The sequence below is a fragment of the Lynx rufus genome, unplaced genomic scaffold (genome assembly GCF_022079265.1).
Source record: "Lynx rufus isolate CCGP_SWC_20201006 ecotype Redwood Valley unplaced genomic scaffold, mLynRuf1.p SCAF_2, whole genome shotgun sequence".
Taxonomy (NCBI): Eukaryota; Metazoa; Chordata; class Mammalia; order Carnivora; family Felidae; genus Lynx; species Lynx rufus.
In genome coordinates, this window is record NW_025814834.1 from 73,639,712 (window position 1) to 73,657,382 (window position 17,671).

Below are 17,671 nucleotides of genomic sequence, written 5' to 3' on the forward strand. Positions count from 1 at the left end.
GTAGTAATTCCCAATCAGTTATTTAACATTCATTAATATCTGCTCTTGAGACTATTTCTTGAGCACTTTCTTCTAGTGAAAGGGAGCCAGATTCCTTGGCCTGTGGGCACAGACAGGTGCACTCAGGTTCAGAAGGGGGCCCCTTCTCATCTGCAGGGAAGGGGAGGGTGGGGGGCTGCCGGAAGAAGGCTAGGATTCTCAGGCTGATGCCATGCTACTCCCCTCCCCTCATTTTACACATAAGTACTAAAACTGGAAACTGCCTAGACTCTAGTATTTTTTTCCTGGAACAGAAAAACTGTGAAATTGTGACTTGTGGCACAATTCACTTTACAGGATGTGGCTGGAGGATTTAAGTAACAGCCAATGAACACTTTGACAAAAGGACTCAATTTATGGCTTCAACAGCTTCTTTCTGGTGGGCAACACAAACTATGTATCTTTTCTGTGTGTGTGTGTGTGTGTGTGTGTGTGTGTGTGAGAGAGAGAGAGAGAGAGAGAGAGAGAATGAATTGGTGTGCTTTTTCTTAAAAGAGAAGCCCAAGGGTTCCACCTCCTTTCTTTTCTTTAAAGACTATTTTGCATAATATTTTCCATCAAGAAGAATTATAATCACATGTGCATATATTTGTATTCTCACTTTCCTCCGGCTTTTACCTATTATTCTATTATATATGTTTATGATTATGGTGTTTATTTTCTATCTTATTGTATGTGTTCTTAAAAGCTACCTCAAATTTTGGCAGAACATAAGAGATTGTACAAATGCATCAAATTTTAAGAGAGGTGAAGATGTGAACAATGGAAAAATGGAACGCTAATAAAAGAGAAAACAGAAAGGAACATTAAGACAACATTCCCTCCTCACTGCTCTTTAGTGGAACATACATAAAAAAACAAAAAACACAAGGTTATAAGAAATGCAAGGCTATAAGGAAAAGACAGAGCCAAAACAAAATGATAAACTCTCTTCATAAAAGACAAAAGGATGCGCATTTTATGTTTATAGAGAGTAGATATGTAACACTGGTAAGCTAGAAAATATGGGATAATGAAGACAGGGGAACAGAAAAGCAAGATAACAATAAAGCATAAATACTTCAAAACAACTTTATTACTTCCGGGGAAGCTTCTCTTTAAGACTCCTTCCCAACCAGCCTGAGAAAATTGTAGAGGGGATGGTTCTTCCTTGTGTTTTGGGAAGTAATCTCTTTGAGCCCCAAACTTAAAAAGCTTTGGCTTTTTACTTTCATACAGCCTACTATCCCTCATACAAAAATCAACCAAACGACTGTCAGACCAAAGGACCAACCAACCCGAGCAAACAAACAGGGATTCTGCTGAACTGAATCATAAAGAAATGGAAATCTTTTCAGCCTAGGGCATCCTGAGCTCTTCCTTAGAAAATGACTCTGCAGTAAGTCAGCTATTTAAAAACAAAATTCAGCAGCTGGTCTCAGGTTCTGGCATTTCAACAGAATGTGTAACATCCTGAAAACACCAGAGTACGCAGGGATCTCTCCCAGGTAGTGATCAAACCATTGCCCTGTTAACAATTCACCTCACTGCTAAAAGGCAAATTTTTAAGTTCCAAGCTTTTCAACTCAAGTTTGTAATATGTATATAAAGGTAGAGCAATTGTCTGCAACAAAATGTTCAAAATATTGAAGAAAAATGAGGAACAATAAGAGACTTTTAATCCTAAATCTTTTCATGTAATCCTTTCTTATTTAGGAAACCAAGAAAATGGAACAAAGATGTTACTTTTGTCAAGATCTAGTCAAAGACAAAGACTACCCCTATCTATCTATCTATCTATCTATCTATCTATCTATCTATCTATTAAATTTTAAGCCACCCCTGCCCTTATTCTGGTCAGGACTACCAAATTCTAAAAATGAGAGGATTTTTATACTACATTTAGTATTTCTGCATGCAATGTGGTAAAGAGAAGATAAGAGTTAAACTTAATAGAAAAAGCAGCAAAACTGACATTTTATGCCATTATTTACTTGCAATCAAACTTCTAAAGATATCTATCACTACTTAGAAAAAGAAACATGAAACAAATCAGATTTTACTCCTTTATGCATACAATCAAATTTCAGTTTTCTACCCTCATCTTTGTAGCTTATTGCCATGGTTACAACTTAAATGTCATAACTGTGGCTGAAACGTAGGCAAATTTAAGAAAGCACACAAGTAACGTTATTATAGTTAAAATAATAGAAAGTGGAGTAAATAGCAGTTGTGATTGTAGTGTGTGAAGATTAATACACTCCTTCTCCCCCCAGAAGCAAAAAACAAGGTCAGTAAATGTAACTAACACCTGCCAGATCTGAATAGGAGTTTGGTATGAGTATACTCTGACAAAAGTAAGGGATGAAGCATAGTTATTAGGTGTGAATTACAAATGTAGCTGTGGTGAAGACAGATGAATTATTGGAGTTGTATTTCCCTAACGTTAAAGTATTTGGGGGAGGAACTCAGACAATACACACACACACACACACACACACACACACACACACACACACACACACACACATCTATATTTAACTCATTAGTAAATCGTGAAGATGGTGGTCGAACGACGCTGAGTAAATGTACTAGAGGGGAGGGAGGTAGAAAGGACAGCAAGGCCCCAAATATTTCATTCTGTTATGTGTCTTCCTAATCAAAGCTCATTCTCTCTATATGTAAATCAACACAGTTGTACACTGCCTGGCTGGCTTTTGGTAGTTAGAAACCACCGAACTGCCTTTTCCGGCTCAGCTCAGCCGGGGCAGAATGGTGTGTGTCAGGAGCAGAACTGTACTAAGAAGATCCAGGATGTTCTCCGGCTCTGCTCTAGGCAGCATTTCTGGCTTGGCTTTATCTCCTTCCTGGTTCCAGCTAATGCTGGAAATCTCCCCCTGCCCTACTTCTCACCACTGCTCCAGTTTGGAAACAAAACCACCTAATCCATTGCCCCCTCAGTCCTAGAAACAGTGGCAGCTTTGGTTACGATCAGTCTCATGGGCGTTTGAGTATGCTGTTTAATTTTCCCAAACCTTCCAATGCGCCCTTGAACTATAAACCTCCCTGAATCAAATCCCTCATATGGAACTAGCTGCCATGGGCTCGGTTTTCTTGACTTGACTCTGACTAATATAGTTATCATCCTTGGTCTACAAAAAGCTTGTGCCTATCAAACACTTGCACTGCAACAAAAAAGGGCAATATATAAGAGGTTTTAATAAAACGATGATGCCAATGAGGAAGTATAAGAGGATCAACCTCACATTCCTAAAGGGAGGGAAAAATAATATAATCTTTTCAGGCAAACAACTTGGTTACACATATCAAGAGGCTTAAAAATGTTCATATACTCTAAATAATATTTTTTCTTTAAAAGTCTAGCTTACGATAAGTCAAAAGTACAAATATAATTTTATGAACAGGGATGTTTCCCACAATGTTATATATAATTGTAAAAAAATTAGAAACAACCTTAATGTCCAGAAATAGAGATATCAGTAAATATGGCATATATCTGTCGTTCCCCTTTATAGCCCCCCCTCCTCCAATTTCAAGTGGATAGCATTACATACCTCCACTAGACCTGAAGCACTTAAGAGGACAAGGATATTTGTTTTAAAGATTGACAGTTATGTGCTAGACAACTCTTTTAAGGCTCTCAAGAAATATTTCTGGAATAAATTAATGACGTACTGTTAAACTTACAGAAGAATTTTATATGAAATGGCAAATTTTTGCCACAAACAAGTACGAAACGCACTACTGTGAGCTTAGTATTTTTCTTTACATTTTTCAAATCACTTTTTAATAGTTTATAGAGCTGCTATTTCTCCTGAAGAATATTTAAATCAGGCAACTTTTTTGCTCAAAGCATTTTCAGTGACTCGCCATGACCTGTGGGAGAGTTAAAAGTCACCAGTATTTACAAATCTCTATATTTTGACCCAATGTGGCTATCTAGACTTTGCACACTTTACCATCTCTCAAACCAGTTTTAAATGTTCACATGCGACATTTCTGTTGTCTCTTTTGCTGCCTAGTGACAAAGCGCTCTCTGCAGTAGGCTGTCCATTTACAACAATGTCTCCCACACAATATACATTTGGCATCTAACCACATACTATTTCATGGTATGATTTTCCTTATATTAAGCTACTGTTTGTGAGTCTTATTGTTAAGTAGCTTTTCATATGTCTTTGCCTTATCTATGGCTTGAGTAAACAATTCATGGGAATTGGGAATAGCTTCCTTATAAAACAGTGGAGTGCCTTGTATGCACTATAAATAACCCTGGAATCCTAATACCAGGTTTTGGTAAACTCAGATCAGACATTTAGTGATCTGAGTTTTATTCAAGATCAAAATCTGTCTAAAAATTGTCAAAGTATTTAGATAACAAGGCCTATTCTAGTATTTATATATTGATAACATTGTCCTTTATGTTATAAGTTCCAAGGAAGATGCAGAAACGTGTACGTGTTGCACCAATCACTGTGTGACCAGCAATGTGTATAGGACTGGGTCCGTGATGTAGGTGCTCAACATTTAATGAATGAACACTGAATATGAAGTCATCAAATATTTATGAAGATGGCAGATACTCTCCTTAATGTAATTCATCCTTTCTACGAAGTGAATTTGGAGTGAAAAGAAAGATAAGGAAATTATATTAGAAGCTTCTGGGTTCTATTAGAAGCTACCATATAGTCTGCATCTAGATACATAAAGGATATGAATGTTTCAGGCAACTCTTGAGTGCGGGAAACACTACGAAAGGAAAAATCTTGATTTATATAAATGATCAGTCAACTTTCCCAGATTATGCAGGAACTTTTGTGAGGGCATCCCTGTACTTTCTTATGATAGAAAAGAAAATATTCAGATGATATGTGCCGATATTAAAAATGTCCAGTGGTGATAACATTGATATGCTGATGTCCAGTGCTTTAACTTTCTTTATAGCTGATATCTTTAAGTCTACTCAACAATGTTCAAACGAATCAAGCAAAGTAAGAACTATTTGAAAGTGAAGGAGCTCAGGAGTGTCACTACAAGAGGCAGTAAACTGAGAAAGCAAGCTATATGAATGCTCTTTTTGTGTGTGCAAAACATAAGAAATATTTTTTGTATGATAAAAACTCATACCTGTTGATCTCCAAGGAAATGACTTCTCAGTTGAGCTAGAGAAAAAAGGGAAAAAATGAAATATTTACTTCCTTTGTCATAACATTTAACTGTGGACCTATTTTGCACATAAACATCTAATTTTCACATTACATAAAAGTATAAAAATCTCAAACAAAATTTAAAGCCACTCTTTTAACTAAGTTAATTTTAGACATATTTAAGCTTCCATATCAATTTGGGACGAAACTAGTTCTACTTGGAAATTAAAGCAAATTATAAAGTGATATAAGATTCTTCTTGGATAAGACAAATAAAACAGCACAACTATGCATGATATCCATGGTACTTATGTATTATGTTGCTTTTTGTGATATGAAAATTACATATACGTTAAAAAGAACATATACATTATATACAAAGAACTTATTATACATGTATACATTGACTACAACAGATTAAAAAGGACCCAAAAGGCTGTTAAAAACTTCATTCTAATTCCTGTTAAAAGCCCCAGAAACTAAAAATAAATACACACACACATGCACACATACAAACATAAATGTCTAGAAACTATAATTGACACAAAATTTATCGGTTACTCTGAGCTGGATGTTAACCTTATATAAGGTTTTAGGGGCACCTGAGTGGCTCAGTGAGTTACGCCTCTGACTTCGGTTCAGGTCATGATCTCATGGTTCCTGGGTTTGAGCCCCATGTTGGGCTCTGTGCTGACAGCTCGGAACCTAGAGCCTGTTTTGGATGCTTGTCTCTCTGCCCCTGCCCCTCCCCTGCTTGTGCCCTCTGTCTCTCTCTCTCTCAAAACTAATTGCCAAATACAGCGAAGCATGGTGCTAAAGGGACAGTGAAGTAGAACACAGGAACAAGAGGCTGGATTATGAAGTATTTATTAAACTCTTGATGAATCACTTTACATATATTATCTCCTTTTTATTGTCCACAACAACCTTCTGAAAAGATACATCATCATCCTTATTTTACAGGTAAAGAAACTGGTCAAAATCTTATGCTAGTAACCAGAATTGGCTGGGATTCAAACTCAGGATGGTCTGATTCCAAAGTCAGGGCTTTTCACTAGAGTATACGGCAGAACGGCTTGCGATCTCATTTTTCCATTAAACATGTAAACACACACACACACACACACACACACACACAGAATATGCCTAGAAAGAAAGAAGTCTGGAAAAATAAAAACCCAAGTGTTAGCAGTTATTTCTGTGGGGTACAATTAAAATGTCTTTTTTTTCCCTTCTTAAACATTTGTACTTTTTTGAAATCAGGAAAAATGCACATATTGACTTATTTTTAGGGTGTTTATTAAATTTAAGGAAAAGGTGTGTGACTTTGGACTTAAGGAAACACTATTAAATACAGGACATGGAACAGAAGAAGGGAGCAGTGTTTTTAGTGCTATAGTTCTCAGATTTAAAGTTCTTGTTAACCCCCTGTTATTTCCCCAATTCATAAAGTGGTTAATGAAACTCTAGATTTAATAAGAACTCCCTGAACTTCAACTTTGTGTGTGATTTGCCTTTACTTTGGTCAGAGCCCTAGCAGTTTACATTCTGGGACCTTGAACTAGCAGCAAGCAGGGGAGTGGCATGCCCCCAGTTAATGCATATCTCTATTACTCTGTTGATGTTCCTTTATCTACTGCATTCCTACCTGATTTCAGAAGGGACTGATGGGACAGGAAAAGATGAACATTTGGTCAGATACGAGTTAGGGCACATTTGTCTTCTTGCTCCTGAGGGAAGGTTATTACATTCTGTGACTCCAAAAGTGGTTCCCTACACTGAATTTCAACTTCTCTTAAATCTGTTTTTATTTCACTCTATCATCTAAATTAGTTTTCTAAATACTGAGGTTGATATTACCCAACTGTGTTCCTTTCAAAATGTTCATACTTTTGCCAATATTAAAATATGTGATAAATTAAGAACTGCCATCTAGAATTGTTTAACGTACCTCAAGTTTCTTGGGAATAATATCATGAAAATTATTATCTTCTGAGTATGAAACTTACATAAACTTTAATGAGATACTTTCACAAGATTTTTTATTCTTATAATTATAGATAACAGAATATAATTCAGGTTGATTTCTCAAATTGGGCAAGGGTTGTGGCTATTTTGCTCATCTTTTTAATGTCAAGTGCCTGTCATACTATCTCACACATAGCAGATGCTTAATATATGTTGTTGTTACAACAGATTGGGTAGAATATCAAGTTCTTAACTGTCCTGACTGATCAGGTATATATAAGTGATCAAGCAGGCAACTTATTCTCGTCCATTCTAGGTAGAAAATTGCAGTAGCCTCGGTTAGGCAAACAGCTTTTTTACTGCTGAAAAGGCCTTTGATCATCAAAATACAATAAGCCATTTCTAGGTGAAGTGAAGGCAACAGGAAGTCTCAGTTAATATTTTTCTCTATTTTAGGTAAAAGAGAAAAATCATTAGGAAAATAAACTAATATTAGGATCAAAAACAAGCACAAATTTCCATGGTATTTTTTTTGAAGACCTGTGTGTTCAGCCAAATTACTTCACACTAATCTTACAATTCTGTTATAACTGGTCACTGCATGTTATTCAGAATGGTCAATTTTCTCTTGAATCATTCACTTTAAATGATTCTCAAATCGTTCAATACTCTGGGATTCGGGGATCAGACAATAAATATGTGCAATTTTGAAATGCTATTTTAAGTCACTGAACATAACCTGCTTTTCTCAGAACAATTAGAGGTGGCCCCCATGTTAGACATGTAGGCTTCTTCTCCCTTCTTCCCTTCCTCTCTCCAACCATCTAATCCTAGAAACACTTGCCCAACTTGTACTGTCTACAACGTGTCTATAGGCACTGTGCCCACAAATGATTCCATCCTATTCCCTTTCTTATCCTAAGATTCCAAGTGACTCGTGTCCTACGAGCTTCCGCTGGAATGTAAAACACATTTTAAAATACAAGAACTGAATCATCCAGGTTAACTTTGTTTCAGTGGAAAGATGCATTCACAATTTCTAATAGCTTAATTATCAACAACCTTCTAGAATGAAATTCTTAAGTCTGAGACTGTGGAGTCACACAGTGAACAATTAGAAGTTCATTAGCAAATTAGTAAATCAAGGCTGTTCGTTTTAATGTGGACAATATTAGTTTTGTTTTAAAGCAGACACCATGCCTTCCTCGTAATGTTATAAAAATATATGTAGTAAATCATTGTAAAATTAAATGTTTTATTTTTCATTTCGCAGACATAAATGGATGCAAAAATATCTTTGCTAGGTGTGTATGGTTGCACAATGTCTTCAAAACCCCTAATCATTACCACCTAGTCGCTCAAAGTGAAGAGCATGGAATCATTTTATTGTTTTCCACCCACTAGTGTGCAACCTCCATGAGGGCAGGAAAGTCTGCCTTATTCACAGATGTACTTCCAGAAACTAAGATAGTCCCAGGCACACAGCAGCCACTTAAAACATACACCTTTTGAATTCATCCCTACTACCACAGACACAGTTCGGGCCTTCATCCTCTCAGTGTGTTGTGGCTGGATCATCCTTCCAGGCTCTTCTCCACACTGCTGCTGCAGTGATCTTTCAAACTCTCGGATATCTGACATCACTCTCGTGATGCTAATGCAGAACAGACCCACAGAGGAAACAGCTCAAACATCTCGGTATGCCCCAGACGGCCCTCCACCACCCAGGTCCTTCTAGTCTGCCCTTTTCCACACAAACCTACATTCCAGGCACTTCTAATTACTTGCAGTTCCCCCACATACTGCGCTGCTTCATGCTTCCAGTGCAATTTTGGGGATAGAATGTGCGGAAACACAGTCTGGAAGCTCTTTCAGAATTACACAAATTCTAGAGTGGCCAATGCAGGTAACTTGTTACAACATATATGTTATACACCCATGAAATTGAATACGCTCCATATCACTTAATAACAGAAATTTTTTTGAAAAATAGTATACTTAAGTCTGCACCCAATTTCCTTCCAATTCTCCTATTTCTGATGTGGGCTAGCCTGCGTTAATGGACACCAGTAGGTAAACAGTAGTGGAGGGGGCAGTAGAGAATTTGATGGAGCCACATAGAGTACTGTTAGCATGTCATTTCTCTCTCTCTCTCCTAGGTCTAGATGGGGTTCTTTCCATTAGTAGTAGTGCAGGCTACTATCATTACTCACTGAATTGAATAGAATCCCAGAGTCATTTTTCTGTTGAAAAGAAAGTCAGGCCTCAGCCTGAGACTAGAACGTGGTCAAACTGCAAAACTTACTGCTTTGTTTTATGGAAAACAAATTCTCTGTATTAACAGTGAAGGCAACCAACAATAAGACAAAAAGGTAACTTCCTGAATGGAATGAGAGGTCTGCAAATGATGTATCTGATAAGGGATTAATATGCAAAATAAAGAGAAAACTTACACAACTCAACACCAAAAACAAACAAACAAACAAACAAACAAACAAACCCATATTAGCTGATTAAAATGGGCACATTGGGGCGCCTGGGTGGCGCAGTCGGTTAAGCGTCCAACTTCAGCTAGGTCACGATCTCGCGGTCCGTGAGTTTGAGCCCCGCATCAGGCTCTGGGCTGATGGCTCAGAGCCTGGAGCCTGTTTCCGATTCTGTGTCTCCCTCTCTCTCTGCCCCTCCCCCGTTCATGCTCTGTCTCTCTCTGTCCCAAAAATAAATTAAAAAACGTTGGGAAAAAAAAATAAAATGGGCACAGAACTCAAATAGACATTTTTCCAAAGAAGACATCCAGATGGCCAACAGATATGTGAAAAGATGTTCAACATCACCATCAAAATAAAACCTTATATCTGCCAGAATGGCTAGAATGAAAAGAAAAAAAAAAGACAAATAACAAGTGTTAGGGAAGATGTGGAGAAGAAGTAACCCTCATGCACTACTGGTACGAATGTAAATTGGTACAGCCATTATGAAAAACAGGATGGAGGTTCCTCAAAAAATTAACAGAACCACTATATGACTCGGTAATTCCTCTCCTGGGTACTTAACCCAAAGAAAATAAAAACACTAATTTGAAAACATATATGTTCCCCTATGTTTGTTGCAGCATTATTTACAGTAGTTAGTTATGGAAGCAGCCCAAATGACCATCGAGAGATAAAGAAAATATGGAGTATAAATACACAAAGGAATATTATTCAGCTATAAAAAAAAAAAAAAGAGAGAGCTTGCCATGTGTGACAACATGGATGAACCTAGAAGTATTATGCTAAGTGAAGAGTCTGAGAAAGACAAATACCATATGATTTCACTTATATATGGAATCTAAAAAAACAAAACAAAGAAACAAAAAGCAGAAACAGACTATAAATATGGAAAACAAACTGATGGTCACCAGAGGGGAGGAGGGTGGAGGATGGGCAAAGTGGGAGAAGGGGAATAGAAAAAAAATCACCTTAAGAAATTTTACACATACACACGTACATATGTGTATACATAGAACCCTCATTAATAGTTTAAAATTTGAGTATAGTCAATACGAAGGTAAATTTCACTTGTATTAATGGAGAGGAATCACTGTAATGAATTGAGACTTTTGCTTATAAGAGTATGGGTGTGTGCCACTGTCTAGACTATGTACTCTTTACAGCATTCTCCCTGATGATCACCAATTATCCTTCAAGAATTAATAATAACAAAAAGAATTCAATGAAATTTGATCACATCCTCCTTTAAGTGAACAATGTGCCCAGTAACCTATCTCAATTTTAGGTCTTTTTGTATGATTTTAATTGTAGTAGTTGTTTACCTGCTTCAACTACCAAACTATGACCATCTTCTTGAGGGTAAAGTTTGTGTCTTAATTCTGTCTGTATCAACTAGCTAGCATTGAGTAGATAGCTGATCTTAATCTTAGCTCTTTGGATTCTTTTTTTCAAGGCTAAGTCTATGTGATTTTAGAAATTCTTTTATTAATTTTTTAAATGTTTATTTTTGAGAGAGAGAGAGAGACAGAGACACAGAGAGAGAAGCACAGAATCCGAAGCAGGCTCCAGGCTCTGAGCTGTCAGCCTGATGTGGGGTTTGAACTCATGAACCATGAGATCATGACCTGAGCCAAAGTCGGATCCTTAATCGACTGAGTCACCCAGGTGCCCCAGAAATTATTTCAATTATTCTATGAAGGGATCAGAATTCCCCCACCTTGATTTGGCTCTATTATAGTAAAGATGTTTATTGTATACATAACATGAATCCAATTAATAAATATCTGATTATCTACTTGAGTGCCAGACATCATTAGAAGCTTCATTTGCAAAGTCCTTGTCTTCCAATGCTGGACTGTCTTATAATTACTCATTATGGTACTTTTGTGACACCTCCAGTGGATCACATGCCCAAAGGCAAGAAGGTGTCAAGAGACTTTGGAAAGGCTGTTCTTAAAGACAGAAACCTTTAAGAGAGGACTCTGATGGGCCCAGTAGTGTTTGAAGGAAGAAGCATTCACCTATCTATAACAACCCAAAGTGTGAAACATTTGTCTTTTACAACAAAAAAAACAAGATCTAGCTCTTCTTCTACTTACCTAGCCAGAGAAGGTAAATTAGTATTGGGACCACTCAGGTGGAAACCGGAACATGAAGGCTCCAGTGGGAGAGAGATATAGCAATATGAAATGTATTGCCAAATTCTAGAGTTCACTTCAATTCCCATGGATCAAAAATTGTAAAGGGCTAGTAATCAGCCAGTTTGGGAGACCACCAACATAATATTCTACATGTCCAAATAAAACATTTCTCCCTTTTGTATTATGACACTGTCTTCAAATGGTTATTTAAATCATCCCAATTTGGTAGCATTATATCATCTATTTATTTCACTATTACAACATATTCTTCCACAATGTTTTAAAAATGATTCTTAGATGACCTTCCTTTACTGAACAGAGGTAATTACACACATTAATCATATGCTCATTGACTATTTTTACTATTAGTTTTACTACTTTGAGTTCTGAGTATTAGTTCTGAGTCTCATACAAAAGTTCTGTATTTCTTCTGTACATGTAAACTCCTGAATTCAAAAATTATCACGTTTACAGATGACATCTCAGTTGCTTAAATAAATTCCAAACTGAGTATCTTTCTCTAACAATTCATTATTGTCTTATTTTCAATTTATGATGCGCTTATTTTAAAAATCAACTTTCAACTTTTCACTTGTTATTGGTGATATCCCAATATTATATTGGGTTATATATCCCAAACTGGCTTTATTATTCTACTAATTGGTGTTATTCTATTAGCAAGTATGTAGGTCTCCTGGATTCTAAATCCATTGTGAAAACTTCTGGTGACTCTCTATTAGTTTGTTATAATTTCCTTTATAATCCGTTGCTCTAATATTTATGTCTAATGTTAACTGATTCCGAGGTCCATTTCTGGATTAAAAAGAAAACAGCGGAGGGGTGGAGGGCACCTAGGTGGCTCAGCCGGTTGGGTGACCAACTCTTGATTTTGGCTCAGGTCATGATCTCAGGGCTTGTGAATTCAAGCCCTGCATTAAGCTTGCTGCTGTCAGCATAGAACCCACTCAGATCTTCTGTCCCCTCCTCTGTGTCCCTTAATGCTTGTGCTCGCTTTCAAAAATAAGTAAATCTCTAAAAAAAAAAAAAAAGAAAAGAAAAGAAAAAAGAGGGGTGCCTGCATGGCTCAGTTGATTGAGTGTCCGACTCTTGTTTCAGCTCAAATCACAATCCCAGGGTCGTGGGATCAGGCCCCATGTCAGGCCTGTGGAGCCTGCTTAAGATTCTCTCTCTTTCTCCCTCTCTCCCTTGGCCCCTGTCCTCCACTTGCTCTCCTCTAAAAATAAAAATAAGATAAGATAAAATAAGATAAAATAAGATAAAATAAGATAAAATAAGATAAAATAAGATAAAATAAAATAAAATAAAATAAAATAAAATAAAATAAAAAGGAAAGTGGTTTATTTGGGTTTTTATTTTCTGGCAATGAATTCATATTGCAATTACTTAGCATCTTGTTATCCTTTAGGCATTACAAATTGCTTTTTAATGAAATGCATCATAATCTTCTTAGATATGGACTCTGGGCTCCACAGTTCCCAGGTCACTTCGTATTTCCTAATATGTACCTAGGATTTTCTACCCCAGAAATCTGGCAAAATAACTACTAATGATTCTTAAGTTTTAGTCTCTACTTGGGAGTATTACAAGATAAATTTAAAACAAACTTCCTTAACTGAGTAACCGTTCTGGTAAACGTAACTTTCTGTATCTTCATTAATTATAATAGTCAATTATGATATGGAGATAATACCATAACATACTTCAAGGTTTTTTTTTTTTTAATTTCTATTTAGTATTGCTTTGGCTTCCCTTTTAATTTAGTACATTTTTTTTTTAATTTTTTTTCAACGTTTTTTTTATTTATTTTGGGACAGAGAGAGACAGAGCATGAACGGGGGAGGGGGAGAGAGAGAGGGAGACACAGAATCGGAAACAGGCTCCAGGCTCCGAGCCATCAGCCCAGAGCCTGACGCGGGGCTCGAACTCATGGACCGTGAGATCGTGACCTGGCTGAAGTCGGACACTTAACCGACTGTGCCACCCAGGCGCCCCAAATTTAGTACATTTAAAATTTAGCCGTGTTTCTCTTAACACATTCATAAAGTCTATTAGTTCCTTGTGAGTTCTTAGCTAGGTAGATAGCTTATTCTGTCCTTTAGCTTAATCTTGAGTGCTCTTGAATGCTTGAGAATGCTACTTCTTAAATATAATGTCTGTGGAAGTCCCAAGTCTTAAAAACATTTACCATGTAAGCAGGTCAAATTTCTCTTCACCCTCAGCAAGAATACCCTTGAGCTTATTTTATGCTCATAATTAGCAGGGGGGGAAGTGGGGTCTAGAAAACAGATGGAATCAAGACCTCTCTAATGCTATAAGCCAGCTTCTGGTGTTCCAAGATCTCATACCACCTACCAACAGGGAACTGTTAGGCTGGAACTAGTTTCATTTTTCCTATGTTTGGGAAACAAGGACATCACTTGTCACTTTTAGATAGATAATAATTAACTAGGAAATAGATCCTTTATGTTAAAAAAAGACTTAATCTCTGCCCTACCACCAGAACAACTAGAGCAGTTAGACAAAATTAAACAATATATTATGATTATTCTGCCTAAGATAGGTGTGGATAGCTCTTCCTTCTTCCACCAGGCTATATCAAGAAGTCAAAGATAGGAAGGCCAATATGTAGAACAGACAATGAAGGTGAATGCTTTACCTGGCTGAAGCAGAGGTGGGGAGCTGGAAGGCAAATAGCTAGCCCTACAACGACACTGTTTTTAAGGGGCTCTGAGGACCCTAGTTTGAAAAGTCACTAGCCCATACACAATAAGGTTATCTTAGCAATAACACCCAGAAAGCAATCCTTCTTAGCATCTAACTACATTTTTAAGAGCCTCGTCCAATTTTTTTGTCTATTCATAATCAATCTCAACAAAAACAAAAACTCTTCCTCTAAATTTATGATTTTTCCAGGACTCAGGTTCCTTTCTGTGTTTTTATCATGGTATCAGACCCTGCACAATTCTCTATTGGATGGAGACCGATTTCCTTCTTCCTAAGAAAGGACCACATGATCAGCAGCCAGGAAAAAGGAAACCATGATAACATGCTCATTATGGTAGTTTATTAATGTTTTTGTGTCTTATGGCTCTGAGTTGACCCTGAAATGGTATATGCTTATAATCTGGGCTAAGCAAGGCATAACATATGAGAAAGAGCAAAGGATCTCTTTTCATAATTGTTTATATGATCTGAGGCTGATATTGAGGTTAGAGAAAGGAAAGAGCACTTGCATGAAAAATGATGTCCTTCTCGTAGGATGCAGTTGTTCCTGACCCATCAGTACCAGGACACAAGCCCTGAGTCAACTTTCACTAGTGTGGATGGATTTGGGCTAATCCATCTGCAATCTACACCAAGTCACCTGGAGAGCCAACAGAAGGTGCAAACAGGAAGGCTGTAGAAGAGAAGGACTGATACTTCAAGGAATCTGGGAAAGATCTAAGACTTACAGTCTGAGCCATATATTTCCTCTCAGTGACACTTTACCTGAAAAAACTGGTCATGCTCTCAAAATGTGCTTTACAATTTTAGTCTTTAAAAAATCATGAGTAATAGGGACAACAAAGTCTTAGTTTTCATTGGCTGTTAGCAAGTTTAAAGTACAATGTATAACCAGCCACTGTGGTGAACATTTGTGGTCTCATTACTGGCTCTATTAGTGTTCACCCTTGTTTTAATTCTTCATTCCACTTCTCCCCATGCTACTCTACAATAGCAATAGTTTTAGACTCCTATAACGGCTATATAAAATGAATTCTAGGAAGACGTAAGATATAAATAAGTAACACTCTGACCAGTCTCCTAAGGAGAAAATTATGTATTTAATGCAGAGCAAAAACAGTAAAGGAACAGATAATACTAGCCCTTTTTAACAATTCAAGTAACTTTCATAGGGACTAGAGGTAAACACATTTTAGAAGATGTTAAATATTCTTTGACAAAAGCATTTTGTGTTAGTGCTTTGAATCTATGAATAAAAGATCCAAAAGACCATATGGGAAGGGGAAGATCAAAAAGGATGTAGTACTAGACAAAAATGAGACAAACAGTTCCCTCTGGTATCCCCATAAATTATATAGGAAACATGATTTCTGGTTAAGTCCATGCCACAACAGGTGTTCCAACCAGTAAAAGTAGAAATCAGAATAGAAGGGTTTTCTAACATTTCAGTTGACCTTTGAAAGAATGAAAGCAACTGAAAATAGTAAAATGGCTAAACACAATACCAGACTCTCTTTCCTAAGTATTGTGCCATGACTTAGGGTGCTATTTAGGCAAAGGTTTAGCCTTGGAATAGATGGACTACTGCAAATTTGTGTCCATGGTCTAAAAACTGCTATTGTCTCTCTCACTTCTGTTCTTTCCAAAATCTTCCAAAGGTGAAAAAAACAGAAATGAGAAACAGTTTTAAAGATGGAAAATAAAAAAAAGAGAAAGAACACACAAAAACACACTCTTTTTAGAAATGTATAAAACAATTTAAATCTTATATTTGAAAAAAAAAAAAGCTACACTGGTAGGGAGCAGGAGAAGGGTCCTGTTTTTCTACTTGCTCTGCATGAGACTGAGCAGCGTTAACACAGAAAGAACTAAGCTGTGGAGATGTGTAGTAAGATATACTGGCTGGCATCCAAATTCCGTAAAACTCATCATTATAAATAGCTTTGTTTATGATGCATACAATTTCATTTTTTACTTTAGGCTTTAAAATGTTTTGAAAAGCCAATATAAAAGTTTACTTAAAAGGAATTTTAAATTATAAAAACCTAAATTTTTTATTAAGCATGTACTCCCCTGATTGTTTATCCCATTTAGACATTCAAAAGCAAATGATTTATTCACATACAATTCTTTTTTTTTTTTAAATTTTTTTTTTCAATGTTTATTTATTTTTGGGACAGAGAGAGACAGAGCATGAACGGGGGAGGGGCAGAGAGAGAGGGAGACACAGAATCGGAAACAGGCTCCAGGCTCTGAGCCATCAGCCCAGAGCCCGACGCGGGGCTCGAACTCACGGACCGCGAGACCGTGACCTGGCTGAAGTCGGACGCTTAACCGACTGCGCCACCCAGGCGCCCCCACATACAATTCTTTATACTCATATAAAGACACTATCAAATTTGGCATATGTCTAAAGAACGATATTCACTTTCTTTCCATTGATCAGCCAAAGGATTGATTTTTTTAATTTTTATAAACAGTAAAGTTTAACTTCTGAAAAAAACTTTTATTTTCACTATAAGTGTTAAAAGAAAGAACATGATATATTAAATTTCTCCTTTGCTTTTTGAAAAAAATTATGTTTCTCACTGTAACAGCATTTTCAGTTCTTAATTCATGGACAAGCACCATAAATAGCTGTTTTAGTGCTGAAGGAGGAATGAATTCACACGTGGGATAGACCCAGGATCATCAATAACTGTTCTGAAAAAAGAATGGACAGAAGGATACAGTCAACATTTGGCATAGTATATGCTATGTTTCTATGTAGTAAGACCTATGGAACTTAGGAAAGTGGTTCCAGAATGCTTAAAAGTCTTCTGAAAGCCCTCATAGATCCCTAATTTGTCACACATTCCCTCTGTTTATCTCTTCTCTGTTTATCCCTCACATATAAGTGTTTCCAAACTAGCAAACAGGAATGAAAAAGAAAAAAGCTTATTAGAACAAATGAGAAAGAGGGGTGCCTGGGTGGCTTAGTCAGTTGAGTATCCAGACTTCGGCTCAGGTCATGATCTCACAGTTCGTGGGTTCAAGCCCTGCATTGGGCTCTGTGTGGACATGTCAGAGCCTGGAGCCTCCTTCAGATTCTGTGTCTTCCTCTCTCTCTGCTCTTCCCCCACTCGCACTCTGTCTCTCA

The 17,671-nt window shown here is 36.9% G+C and overlaps 1 protein-coding gene across 1 annotated transcript in view; it reads right to left on the reverse strand.

Annotated features, from left to right (window-relative positions):
- The window catches only part of PKP4 (plakophilin 4), a 240,103-nt gene that overhangs the window by 71,030 nt on the left and 151,402 nt on the right, over positions 1-17,671 (reverse strand). The window contains exon 4 of the mRNA XM_047085087.1: positions 5,167-5,201. Coding sequence (XP_046941043.1) covers positions 5,167-5,201 — 35 coding nt within the window. The remainder of the gene's footprint in view (positions 1-5,166; positions 5,202-17,671) is intronic.